The sequence below is a fragment of the Bufo bufo genome, chromosome 3 (genome assembly GCF_905171765.1).
Source record: "Bufo bufo chromosome 3, aBufBuf1.1, whole genome shotgun sequence".
In the NCBI taxonomy this organism is placed as follows: Eukaryota; Metazoa; Chordata; class Amphibia; order Anura; family Bufonidae; genus Bufo; species Bufo bufo.
Window position 1 is genome coordinate 270,083,263 of NC_053391.1, and position 14,822 is coordinate 270,098,084.

The 14,822-nt window shown below is 44.7% G+C and overlaps 1 protein-coding gene across 1 annotated transcript in view; it reads left to right on the top strand.

The window, feature by feature from the left end:
• CEPT1 (choline/ethanolamine phosphotransferase 1) overlaps window positions 1–13,382 on the top strand; it is a 326,348-nt gene extending 312,966 nt beyond the window's left edge. Inside the window, exon 9 of the mRNA XM_040424136.1 lies at window positions 13,044–13,382. Within this exon, the coding sequence (XP_040280070.1) occupies window positions 13,044–13,163 (120 nt within the window). The 3' untranslated portion in view covers window positions 13,164–13,382. The remainder of the gene's footprint in view (window positions 1–13,043) is intronic.
• Window positions 13,383–14,822: the final 1,440 nt, after the last annotated feature.

Below are 14,822 nucleotides of genomic sequence, written 5' to 3' on the forward strand. Positions count from 1 at the left end.
CCCCTGTAAAGCTCCATTCAGATGTCCGCATGATTTTTACGGATCCACTGATAGATGGATCCGATCCGCAAAATGCATCCGGACGTCTGAATGAAGCCTTACAGGGGCGTGATCAATGACTGTGGTTATCACCCCATATAGACTCCCTGATCACCCCCCCCTGTCATTGATTACACCCCTGTCATTGATCAACCCCCTGTAAAGCTCCATTCAGACGTCCGCATGATTTTTACGGATCCACTGATAGATGGATCGGATCCGCAAAACGCATCCGGACGTCTGAATGAAGCCTTACAGGGGCATGATCAATGACTGTGGTGATCACCCCATATAGACTCCCTGATCACCCCCCTGTAAAGCTCCATTCAGATGTCCGCATGATTTTTACGGATGCACTGATAGATGGATCCGATTTGCAAAACGCATCCGGACGTCTGAATGAAGCCTTACAGGGGCATGATCAATGACTGTGGTGATCACCCCATATAGACTCCCTGATCACCCCCCTGTAAAGCTCCATTCAGATGTCCGCATGATTTTTACGGATGCACTGATAGATGGATCCGATCCGCAAAACGCATCCGGACGTCTGAATGAAGCCTTACAGGGGCATGATCAATGACTGTGGTGATCACCCCATATAGACTCCCTGATCACCCCCCTGTAAAGCTCCATTCAGATGTCCGCATGATTTTTACGGATGCACTGATAGATGGATCCGATCCGCAAAACGCATCCGGACGTCTGAATGAAGCCTTACAGGGGCATGATCAATGACTGTGGTGATCACCCCATATAGACTCCCTGATCACCCCCCTGTCATTGATTACACCCCTGTCATTGATCACCCCCCTGTAAAGCTCCATTCAGATGTCCGCATGATTTTTACGGATGCACTGATAGAAGGATCGGATCCGCAAAACGCATCCGGACGTCTGAATGAAGCCTTACAGGGGCATGATCAATGACTGTGGTGATCACCCCATATAGACTCCCTGATCACCCCCCTGTAAAGCTCCATTCAGATGTCCGCATGATTTTTACGGATGCACTGATAGATGGATCCGATCCGCAAAACGCATCCGGACGTCTGAATGAAGCCTTACAGGGGCATGATCAATGACTGTGGTGATCACCCCATATAGACTCCCTGATAACCCCCCTGTCATTGATTACCCCCCTGTAAAGCTCCATTCAGATGTCCGCATGATTTTTACGGATGCACTGATAGATGGATCGGATCCGCAAAACGCATCCGGACGTCTGAATGAAGCCTTACAGGGGCGTGATCAATGACTGTGGTGATCACCCCATATAGACTCCCTGATCACCCCCCTGTCATTGATTACCCCCCTGTCATTGATTACCCCCCTGTAAAGCTCCATTCAGACGTCCGCATGATTTTTACGGATCCACTGATAGATGGATCCGATCCGCAAAACGCATCCGGACGTCTGAATGAAGCCTTACAGGGGCGTGATCAATGACTGTGGTGATCACCCCATATAGACTCCCTGATCACCCCCCTGTCATTGATCACCCCCCCTGTCATTGATCACCCCCCTGTCATTGATCACCCCCCTGTAAGGCTCCATTCAGACATTTTTTTGGCCCAAGTTAGCAGAATTATATTTTTTTTTTCTTACAAAGTCTCATATTCCACTAACTTGTGTCAAAAAATAAAATCTCACATGAACTCACCATACCCCTCACGGAAACCAAATGCGTAAAAATTTTTAGACATTTATATTCCAGACTTCTTCTCACGCTTTAGGGCCCCTAGAATGCCAGGGCAGTATAAATACCCCACATGTGACCCCATTTCGGAAAGAAGACACCCCCAGGTATTCCGTGAGGGGCATATTGAGTCCATGAAAGATTGAAATTTTTGTCCCAAGTTAGCGGAACGGGAGACTTTGTGAGAAAAAAATTAAAAATATCAATTTCCGCTAACTTGTGCCAAAAAAAATTTTTTTATATGAACTCGCCATGCCCCTCATTGAATACCTTGGGGTGTCTTCTTTCCAAAATGGGGTCACATGTGGGGTATTTATACTGCCCTGGCATTCTAGGGGCCCCAAAGCGTGAGAAGAAGTCTGGTATCCAAATATCTAAAAATGCCCTCCTAAAAGGAATTTGGGCACCTTTGCGCATCTAGGCTGCAAAAAAGTGTCACACATCTGGTATCGCCGTACTCAGGAGAAGTTGGGGAATGTGTTTTGGGGTGTCATTTTACATATACCCATGCTGGGTGAGATAAATATCTTGGTCAAATGCCAACTTTGTATAAAAAAATGGGAAAAGTTGTCTTTTGCCAAGATATTTCTCTCACCCAGCAAGGGTATATGTAAAATGACACCCCAAAACACATTCCCCAACTTCTCCTGAATACGGCGATACCACATGTGTGACACTTTTTTGCAGCCTAGGTGGGCAAAGGGGCCCATATTCCAAAGAGCACCTTTAGGATTTCACAGGTCATTTACCTACTTACCACACATTAGGGCCCCTGGAAAATGCCACGGCAGTATAACTACCCCACAAGTGACCCCATTTTGGAAAGAAGACACCCCAAGGTATTCCGTGAGGGGCATGGCGAGTTCCTAGAATTTTTTATTTTTTGTCACAAGTTAGTGGAAAATGCTGATTTTTTTTTTTTTTTTTTTTTTTTTCATACAAAGTCTCATATTCCACTAACTTGTGACAAAAAATAAAAACTTCCATGAACTCACTATGCCCATCAACGAATACCTTGGGGTCTCTTCTTTCCAAAATGGGGTCACTTGTGGGGTAGTTATACTGCCCTGGCATTCTAGGGGCCCAAATGTGTGGTAAGGAGTTTGAAATCAAATTCTGTAAAAAATGACCTGTGAAATCCGAAAGGTGCTCTTTGGAATATGGGCCCCTTTGCCCACCTAGGCTGCAAAAAAGTGTCACACATCTGGTATCTCCGTACTCAGGAGAAGGTGGGGAATGTGTTTTGGGGTGTCATTTTACATATACCCCTGCTGGGTGAGAGAAATATCTTGGCAAAAGACAACTTTTCCCATTTTTTTATACAAAGTTGGCATTTGACCAAGATATTTATCTCACCCAGCATGGGTATATGTAAAAAGACACCCCAAAACACATTCCCCACCTTCTCCTGAGTACGGAGATACCAGATGTGTGACACTTTTTTGCAGCCTAGGTGGGCAAAGGGGCCCATATTCCAAAGAGCACCTTTCGGATTTCACAGGTCATTTTTTACAGAATTTGATTTCAAACTCCTTACCACACATTTGGGCCCCTAGAATGCCAGGGCAGTATAACTACCCCACAAGTGACCCCATTTTGGAAAGAAGAGACCCCAAGGTATTCGCTGATGGGCATAGTGAGTTCATAGAACTTTTTATTTTTTGTCACAAGTTAGTGGAATATGAGACTTTGTAAGAAAAAAAAAAAAAAAATCATCATTTTCCGCTAACTTGTGACAAAAAATAAAAAGTTCTATGAACTCACTATGCCCATCAGCGAATACCTTAGGGTGTGTACTTTCCGAAATGGGGTCATTTGTGGGGTGTTTGTACTGTCTGGGCATTGTAGAACCTCAGGAAACATGACAGGTGCTCAGAAAGTCAGAGCTGCTTCAAAAAGCGGAAATTCACATTTTTGTACCATAGTTTGTAAACGCTATAACTTTTACCCAAACCATTTTTTTTTTACCCAAACATTTTTTTTTTATCAAAGACATGTAGAACAATAAATTTAGAGCAAAATTTATATATGGATGTAGTTTTTTTTGCAAAATTTGACAACTGAAAGTGAAAAATGTCATTTTTTTGCAAAAAAATCGTTAAATTTCGATTAATAACAAAAAAAGTAAAAATGTCAGCAGCAAAGAAATACCACCAAATGAAAGCTCTATTAGTGAGAAGAAAAGGAGGTAAAATTCATTTGGGTGGTAAGTTGCATGACCGAGCAATAAATGGTGAAAGTAGTGTAGGTCAGAAGTGTAAAAAGTGGCCTGGTCTTTCAGGGTGTTTAAGCACTGGGGGCTGAAGTGGTTAATAACATTGTCATTTTTGGCAGCATTCTCTTCATATTCTTTTTCAACTTGGTACAACATTTTGCAAGCCTCGGCAAAAGGATTGAATTGTGCCATAAATGTACTTAATGTTTGCATAAGCTCTGTATTTATTCCTGAGTTGGCAAAAATTTGCATTCTTTGTTCTGCAGCTTCAGAGGGATCTAAAATGTATAATGGTGCAAACTGTCTGTTTTCACCCTGTTGAGGATGCAGTGTTCTTGCTCTGTGACAAATCGAACCATGGATTCGAAAACAGTATGGCCCATAGCCAGAAGGCGGACTAATGTTAGCTCCCATAGATTCAAATGCTAGAGCACTATTTATTGACTTTATATTTTGCATGAAATTTTTGCTGTAATGATGCAGACTCGTCATGAGCTGCTGTATAAACGGATTTGTTCGAATTGGTTGAAGATTTACTTTTCCTTTTGAGCAACACTGTAAATTTTTGATCAGATGGTCTTTCTCCTTCAAAATGTTTTGCTTGACAAAAAATGCATATCTGATTTAAATCTCCACATGTGTGGGGTATAATGTTACCCTCATTAATATTAACTATATCATTTATCTTTGCCATTCTTTCTATTGTTGCCCGGGATTCGTTATTTTCCACTCGTTTACTTCGGGCCAGTCTCTAATTGTGCTTGCCGCAAACATTGTAAATGTCGTTCTTCTGATGTAAGACTTGCTCTCCTAGCTTTTTCTCTTTCAGCATTTCTCTTACGTTTTTGTCTTTCTATTATATCATTTATCCTCTCCTGTGTGGCTGTTGATAAATGTGTTGTCTGTTTGTAGATCTGTTATCCTGCCTCTTTTTATTGCTTGTTGCTGACGTAGTGTTGCTCTCCTAGCTCTGTGTGCTTTCACATTTTTCTGACGCTCATTTTCCTTTTCTTCAATAGATCTATTTGCTCGTCTTTGTCTTTCTCTTAGAGATTGTTTTTTACGCTGATTTTCCTGTTCTTCTATAGATCTATTTGCTCTTCTGAATCTTTCTCTTTTAGCGTTTTTGTGACTCTCATTTTCTTTTTCTTGAATTGATCTATTTGCTCATTTTCTTTCTTTGTTTTTCAGCCGTTCTTTTTTTGATTTTCACTTGCTGACTTGAGTGTTTCTCCAGGAGAATTTGGTTATGTAGGGTTTCATTGTCTGTGTCTTTTGTCCTACTTGATGTGTCCTTTTTTTTGGGTGGCATGTTGTTAGTAAAAAGTCCAAGTAATATAGGCTTGTACTTTTATAATTTTATAATATTTTCTCTTACTTTAATACTGACTTATATGTAGCTGTAATGTGCGTCACTGGCACTGACTTTTGGCTGAGACTGCAGGCACTATGACTGGTGACTGATGCAGCTGTCACTGACTGGTGGTGCTGAGAGCACTGGCACTGTGACTGGTGGCTGATACTGCTGGTACTGATTGCTGGCACTGATTGGGCACTGTGACTGGTGCCTGAGATGGCTAGCACGGACTGGTGGTGCTGAGACTGCAGCTGATGGCTGAAACAGCTGGCACTTACTGGTGGCTGAGACGACTGGCAGTGCCACGTGGTGCTGAGACTGCTGTCACTGTGACTGGTGGCTGATACGGCTGGCATTGACTGGTGGTGCTGAGACCACTGGCACTGTGACTGGTTGCTGATAGGGCTGGCACTGACTGGTGGCTGATACGGCTGGCACTGACTGGTGGTGCTGAGACCACTGGCACTGTGACTCGTGGCTGATAGAGCTGGCACTGACTGGTGGTGCTGAGAGCACTGGCACTGTGACTGGTGGCTGATACTGCTGGTACTGACTGCTGGCACTGCCTGGTGGTTCTGAGACCACTGGCACTGTGACTGATACAGCTGGCACTGACTGCTAGGACTGACTGGTGGTGCTGTGACTGGTGCCTGAGATGGCTGGCACGAACTGGTGGTGCTGAGACTGCAGCTGATGGCTGAAACAGCTGGCGCTGACTGGTGGCTGAGACGACTGGCAGTGCCATGTGGTGCTGAGACTGCTGGCACTGTGACGTGTGGTGCTGAGACCACTGGCACTGTGACTGGTGGCTGATATGGCTGGCACTGACTGGTGGTGCTGAGACCACTGGCACTGTGACTGGTGGCTGATACAGCTCGCACTGAGACGGCGGGCACTGTGACTGGTGGCTGATAGAGCTGACACTAACTGATGGTGCTGAGACCACTGGCACTGTGACTGGTGGCTGATAGGGCTGGCACTGACTGGTGGCTGATACGGCTGGCACTGACTGGTGGTGCTGAGACCACTGGCACTGTGACTGGTGGCTGATACTGCTGGCACTAACTGGTGGTGCTGAAACCACTGTCACTGTGACTGGTGGCTAATACGCTTGGCACTGACTGGTGGTGCTGAGACTGCTGTCACTGTGACTGGTGGCTGATACGGATGGCACTGACTGGTGGTGCTGAGACCACCGGCACTGTGACTGGTCGCTGATACAGCTGGCACTGACTGCTAGGACTGACTGGTGGTGCTGAGACTGTGGGCACTGTGACTGGTGCCTGAGATGGCTGGCACTGACTGGTGGTGCTGAGACTGCAGCTGATGGCTGAAACAGCTGGTGCTGACTGGTAGCTCAGACAACTGGCAGTGCCACGTGGTGCTGAGACTGCTGGCTCTGTGAATGGTGGCTGATACGGCTGGCACTGACTAGTGGTGCTAAGACCACTGGCACTGTGACTGGTGGCTGATACGGCTGGCACTGATTGGTGGTGCTAATACGGCGCTGTGACTGGTGGCTGATAGAGCTGGCACTAACTGGTGGTGCAGAAACCACTGTCACTGTGACTGGTGGCTAATACGCTTGGCACTGACTGTTGATGGTGAGACTGCTGTCACTGTGACTGGTGGGTGAAACGGCTGGCACTGACTGGTGGTGCTGAGACCACTGGCACTGTGACTGGTGGCTGATACAGCTCGCACTGACTGGTGGTGCTGAGACGGCGGGCACTGTGACTGGTGGCTGATAGAGCTGGCACTAACTGGTGGTGCTGAGACCACTGGCACTGTGACTGGTGGCTGATAGGGCTGGCACTGACTGCTGTTACAGTGACTGGTGGCAATGATTGATGGCTGGCAATTATTGCTGGCACTGATTGGTGGTGCTGGCTAATACTGCTGGCAGCAGCTGCAGTGTGTATCTGAGAGCAATTTCTGTCACTGTGCATGTAATGGCTGCGCTTCTTATGCACTCTGCTTCTTATGCACTCGGCTCCAACTGACACCACACACCATAAGAGGCGGTTATTGGCCAGCGGCGCAGTTGTGTGGATGGTGTGATTGGACGGCTCCATGCTGTGGGCAGTCCGTACAGCGTGTGGTGCGCCGTGTGTTTATTGGCTGGCGCAATTGTGGGCGGTCCGGGCGGCGACTTTGATTGGACGGCCGCACTGCTGTGGGCTGTCCGGGCTGCATGTGATGCGCCGTGTTTTTATTGGCCGGCGGCGCGGTGCTTTGGGCGGTCACTGCTGTGTGTGTGTGTGTGGAGTGTGTGCTGATTGGTTTGTGTGCCGCGCATGCGCACTTGACAAATCGACACACGCGCATGGACACCACGTACACAGGGCTTTTATTAGTATAGATTCTACTGACATTACATTACACATTGGCTCAGGGAGTTATATGAGCAGTAAGATGGCAGGCCAGGGGGCTTTTACTAGGTAATTTGCTGCTGTCATGACTATCACTCCACATGCCTGAGCTGGCTTCATACATTCCCATGTGAACAATGACATATATATATATATATATATATATATATATATATATATATATTCATATTCGTCAATAATGGGTTAAATGTCTCACTCTTCTGGTACTGCAGCAATGATGTCCTGGTTATTGTTCACATGAGGGCTGCAGCCAATCTGAGAAGTCATACTGTATGGGCATAAATGGCTGTGATTGGCCACAGTGGTCACTTGAACGAATGAATGAATGTGGTGTCATCACTGCAGACATTACAGCCAGATATTAACCACCTCCGGACCGCCTAACGCAGGATCGCGTTCCGGAGGTGGCAGCCCTGCGCAGAGTCACGCATATATGCGTCATCTCGCGATGGGCGAGATTTCCTGTGAACGCGCGCACACAGGCGCGCGCGCTCACAGGAACGGAAGGTAAGAGAGTTGATCTCCAGCCTGCCAGCGGCGATCGTTCGCTGGCAGGCTGGAGATGTGTTTTTTTTAACCCCTAACAGGTATATTAGACGCTGTTTTGATAACAGCGTCTAATATACCTGCTACCTGGTCCTCTGGTGGTCCCATTTGTTTGGATCGACCACCAGAGGACACAGGTAGCTCAGTAAAGTCCCACCAAGCACCACTACACTACACTACACCCCCCCCCCGTCACTTATTAACCCCTTATTAGCCCCTGATCACCCCTGATCACCCCATATAGACTCCCTGATCACCCCCCTGTCATTGATCACCCCCCTGTCATTGATTACCACCCTGTAAAGCTCCATTCAGATGTCCGCATGATTTTTACGGATCCACTGATAGATGGATCGGATCCGCAAAACGCATCCGGACGTCTGAATGAAGCCTTACAGGGGCGTGATCAATGACTGTGGTTATCACCCCATATAGACTCCCTGATCACCCCCCCTGTCATTGATTACACCCCTGTCATTGATCAACCCCCTGTAAAGCTCCATTCAGACGTCCGCATGATTTTTACGGATCCACTGATAGATAGATCGGATCCGCAAAACGCATCCGGACGTCTGAATGAAGCCTTACAGGGGCGTGATCAATGACTGTGGTGATCACCCCATATAGACTCCCTGATCACCCCCCTGTAAAGCTCCATTCAGATGTCCGCATGATTTTTACGGATGCACTGATAGATGGATCCGATCCTCAAAACGCATCCGGACGTCTGAATGAAGCCTTACAGGGGCATGATCAATGACTGTGGTGATCACCCCATATAGACTCCCTGATCACCCCCCTGTAAAGCTCCATTCAGATGTCCGCATGATTTTTACGGATGCACTGATAGATGGATCCGATCCGCAAAACGCATCCGGACGTCTGAATGAAGCCTTACAGGGGCATGATCAATGACTGTGGTGATCACCCCATATAGACTCCCTGATCACCCCCCTGTCATTGATCACCCCCCTGTAAAGCTCCATTCAGATGTCCGCATGATTTTTACGGATGCACTGATAGATGGATCCGATCCGCAAAACGCATCCGGACGTCTGAATGAAGCCTTACAGGGGCATGATCAATGACTGTGGTGATCACCCCATATAGACTCCCTGATCACCCCCCTGTCATTGATTACCCCCCTGTAAAGCTCCATTCAGATGTCCGCATGATTTTTACGGATGCACTGATAGATGGATCGGATCCGCAAAACGCATCCGGACGTCTGAATGAAGCCTTACAGGGGCATGATCAATGACTGTGGTGATCACCCCATATAGACTCCCTGATCAACCCCCCTGTCATTGATCACCCCCCCTGTCATTGATCACCCCCTGTCATTGATCACCCCCCTGTCATTGATCAACCCCCCTGTCATTGATCAACCCCCCTGTCATTGATCAACCCCCCTGTCATTGATCAACCCCCCTGTCATTGATCACCCCCCTGTCATTGATCACCCCTCTGTAAGGCTCCATTCAGATATTTTTTTGGCCCAAGTTAGCAGAATTTTTTTTTTTTTTTCTTACAAAGTCTCATATTCCACTAACTTGTGTCAAAAAATAAAATCTCACATGAACTCCCCATACCCCTCACGGAATCCAAATGCGTAAAATTTTTTAGACATTTATATTCCAGACTTCTTCTCACGCTTTAGGGCCCCTAGAATGCCAGGGCAGTATAAATACCCCACATGTGACCCCATTTCGGAAAGAAGACACCCCCAGGTATTCCGTGAGGGGCATATTGAGTCCATGAAAGATTGAATTTTTTGTCCCAAGTTAGCGGAACGGGAGACTTTGTGAGAAAAAAATTAAAAATATCAATTTCCGCTAACTTGTGCCAAAAAAAAAAAATTTCTATGAACTCGCCATGCCCCTCATTGAATACCTTGGGGTGTCTTCTTTCCAAAATGGGGTCACATGTGGGGTATTTATACTGCTCTGGCATTCTAGGGGCCCCAAAGCGTGAGAAGAAGTCTGGTATCCAAATGTCTAAAAATGCCCTCCTAAAAGGAATTTGGGCACCTTTGCGCATCTAGGCTGCAAAAAAGTGTCACACATCTGGTATCGCCGTACTCAGGAGAAGTTGGGGAATGTGTTTTGGGGTGTCATTTTACATATACCCATGCTGGGTGAGAGAAATATCTTGGTCAACTTTGTATAAAAAAATGGGAAAAGTTGTCTTTTGCCAAGATATTTCTCTCACCCAGCATGGGTATATGTAAAATGACACCCCAAAACACATTCCCCAACTTCTCCTGAATACGGCGATACCACATGTGTGACACTTTTTTGCAGCCTAGGTGGGCAAAGGGGCCCATATTCCAAAGAGCACCTTTAGGATTTCACAGGTCATTTACCTACTTACCACACATTAGGGCCCCTGGAAAATGCCAGGGCAGTATAACTACCCCACAAGTGACCCCATTTTGGAAAGAAGACACCCCAAGGTATTCCGTGAGGGGCATGGCGAGTTCCTAGAATTTTTTATTTTTTGTCACAAGTTAGTGGAAAATGCTTATTTTTTTTTTTATTTTTTTTTTCATACAAAGTCTCATATTCCACTAACTTGTGACAAAAAATAAAAAGTTCCATGAACTCACTATGCCCATCAGCGAATACCTTGGGGTCTCTTCTTTCCAAAATGGGGTCACTTGTGGGGTAGTTATACTGCCCTGGCATTCTAGGGGCCCAAATGTGTGGTAAGGAGTTTGAAATCAAATTCTGTAAAAAATGACCTGTGAAATCCGAAAGGTGCTCTTTTGAATATGGGCCCCTTTGCCCACCTAGGCTGCAAAAAAGTGTCACACATCTGGTATCTCCGTAATCGGGAGAAGTTGGGGAATGTGTTTTGGGGTGTCATTTTACATATACCCATGCTGGGTGAGAGAAATATCTTGGCAAAAGACAACTTTTCCCATTTTTTTATACAAAGTTGGCATTTGACCAAGATATTTATCTCACCCAGCATGGGTATATGTAAAAAGACACCCCAAAACACATTCCTCAACTTCTCCTGAATACAGAGATACCAGATGTGTGACACTTTTTTGCAGCCTAGGTGGGCAAAGGGGCCCACATTCCAAAGAGCACCTTTCGGATTTCACAGGTCATTTACCTACTTACCACACATTTGGGCCCCTAGAATGCCAGGGCAGTATAACTACCCCACAAGTGACCCCATTTTGGAAAGAAGAGACCCCAAGGTATTCGCTGATGGGCATAGTGAGTTCATGGAAGTTTTTATTTTTTGTCACAAGTTTGTGGAATATGAGACTTTGTATGAAAAAAAAAATAAAAAAAAAAATCATCATTTTCCACTAACTTGTGACAAAAAATAAAAAATTCTAGGAACTCGCCATGCCCCTCACGGAATACCTTGGGGTGTCTTCTTTCCAAAATGGGGTCACTTGTGGGGTAGTTATACTGCCCTGGTATTCTAGGGGCCCAAATGTGTGGTAAGGAGTTTGAAATCAAATTCTGTAAAAAATGAGGAGTGAAATCCGAAAGGTGCTCTTTGGAATATGGGCCCCTTTGCCCACCTAGGCTGCAAAAAAGTGTCACACATCTGGTATCCCCGTACTCAGGAGAAGTTGAGGAATGTGTTTTGGGGTGTCTTTTTACATATACCCATGCTGGGTGAGATAAATATCTTGGTCAAATGACAACTTTGTATAAAAAAATGGGAAAAGTTGTCTTTTGCCAAGATATTTCTCTCACCCAGCATGGGTATATATAAAATGACACCCCAAAACACATTCCCCACCTTCTCCTGAGTACGGAGATACCAGATGTGTGACACTTTTTTGCAGCCTAGGTGGGCAAAGGGGCCCATATTCCAAAGAGCACCTTTCGGATTTGACAGGTCATTTTTTACAGAATTTGATTTCAAACTCCTTACCACACATTTGGGCCCCTAGAATGCCAGGGCAGTATAACTACCCCACAAGTGACCCCATTTTGGAAAGAAGAGACCCCAAGGTATTCGCTGATGGGCATAGTGAGTTCATAGAACTTTTTATTTTTTGTCACAAGTTAGTGGAATATGAGACTTTGTAAAAAAAAAAAAAAAAAAAAAAAAATCATAATTTCCGCTAACTTGTGACAAAAAATAAAAAGTTCTATGAACTCACTATGCCCATCAGCGAATACCTTAGGGTGTGTACTTTCAGAAATGGGGTCATTTGTGGGGTGTTTGTACTGTCTGGGCATTGTAGAACCTCAGGAAACATGACAGGTGCTCAGAAAGTCAGAGCTGCTTCAAAAAGCGGAAATTCACATTTTTGTACCATAGTTTGTAAACGCTATAACTTTTACCCAAACCATTTTTTTTTTACCCAAACATTTTTTTTTTATCAAAGACATGTAGAACTATAAATTTAGAGCAAAATTTCTATATGGATGTCGTTTTTTTTGCAAAATTTTACTACTGAAAGTGAAAAATGTCATTTTTTTGCAAAAAAATCGTTAAATTTCGATTAATTATAAAAAAAGTAAAAATGTCAGCAGCAATGAAATACCACCAAATGAAAGCTCTATTAGTGAGAAGAAAAGGAGGTAAAATTCATTTGGGTGGTAAGTTGCATGACCGAGCAATAAACGGTGAAAGTAGTGTAGGTCAGAAGTGTAAAAAGTGGCCTGGTCTTTCAGGGTGTTTAAGCACTGGGGGCTGAAGTGGTTAAAGTGGTGAGTAATGTTTTTTCTTTGTTCTATACAGGTTCCTGCCAATTTAAAAAAATCATTGACCGGTAAAATAAGTTTAAATAATAATGTGTTTATTTTTCTTCCAGGTGCTTTCGCTGTTTGATTTGATCCGTTACAGTGTGACCGTCTGCAATCAAATAGCTTCTCATCTTCACATTGAAGTCTTCAAAATTAAGACTTATGCTACCACTTCTAATCACCATTAAGTGTCCAAAACTTTTAAGTTAAAAATGCATGTTTCATAACAAGAGATGACAAATCCAACACAAATTTCATTATCTTAGTCCTCAAACTTGCCAGGCTCAGATTTACTTAGTGCTTGAAATGTTGTTGCAAAAATTTCTAACAATTCTGAAAGTATTCAAGCATGACAAAAAATAACTACTTATGACTATCGTCATTAGAATGATTTTAATATCCAGTGTTTTTAAATGCAAAAAACGGAGCATCTCCACCCAAAATAAAAAATTTAGATTTAGGCCCCTTTCACACGGGGCGAGTATTCCGCGCGGATGCGATGCGTGAGTTGAACGCATTGCACCCGCACTGAATCCTGACCCATTCATTTTTATGGGGCTGTGCACACGAGCAGTGATTTTCACGCATCACTTGTGCGTTGCGTGAAAATCGCAGCATGCTCCTCTTTGTGCGTTTTTCACGTAACGCAGGCCCCATAGAAATTAATGGGGTTGCGTGAAAATCGCAAGCATCTGCAAGCAAGTGCGGATGCGGTGCGATTTTCACGCACAGTTGCTAGGTGACGATCGGGATAGGGACCCAATCATTATTATTTCCCCTTATAACATGGTTATAAGGGAAAATAATAGCATTATGAATACAGAATGCATAGTAAAATAGGGCTGGAGGGGTTAAAAAATAAATAATAATTTAACTCCCCTTAATCCACTTGTTCGCGCAGCCGGCATCTCTTCTGTCTTTACTTTTGATGACGTCACTACACTCATCACATGATCCATCACCATGGTGATGGATCATGTGATGGACCATGTGATGAACGCAGTGACGTCATCAAAGGTCCTATTGCTCACAGATGAAGACAGAAGAGATGCGGGCTGTGCGAACAAGTGGATTAAGGTGAGTTAAATATATATATTTTTTTTAACCCCTCCAGCCCTATTGTACGATGCATTCTGTATTCAGAATGCTATTATTTTCCCTTATAACCATGTTATAAGGGGAAGTAATACAATATACACTTCAACTAATCCAAACCTGAACTTCTGTAAAGAAGTTCGGGTCTGGGTACCACAGTCGAATTTTTAGCACGCGCGTGCAAAACACATTGCACCCGCGCGATAAAAACTGAACATTGGAACGCAATCGCAGTCAAAACTGACTGCAATTGCATTCCTACTCACGCGGGTTTGCCGCAATGCACCGGGACGCATCCGGACACGCCTGTGTGAAAGAGGCCTTAGGGTACTTTCACACTAGCGTTTTTGTTTTCCGGTATTGAGTTCCGTCCTAGTGCTTAATACCGGGAAAAAAATGATCAGTTTTATCCTAATGCATTCTGAATTAAGAGCATTCCTTTCAGTATGCATCAGTTCAGTCCCTCTTATGTTTTTTGGCTGCAGTTTTCTCTCCGGTCAAAAATCCTGAACACTTGCCGGGATGCCGGATCCGGCATTAATTTCCATTGAAATGCATTATTGCCGGATCCGGCCCCAAGTGTTCCGGCAAAACTGATCCGTTGTTTCCGTCCGTGCATGCGCAGACCATTAAATTTGTGAAAAAAATAAATACCGGATCCGTTTTTCTGGATGACAACCTCTCACAAATGCATCTGTTTGCGTCCAGATTGCCTGCCGGAATCCTCTGCCTCAAGTGTGAAAGTACCCTTA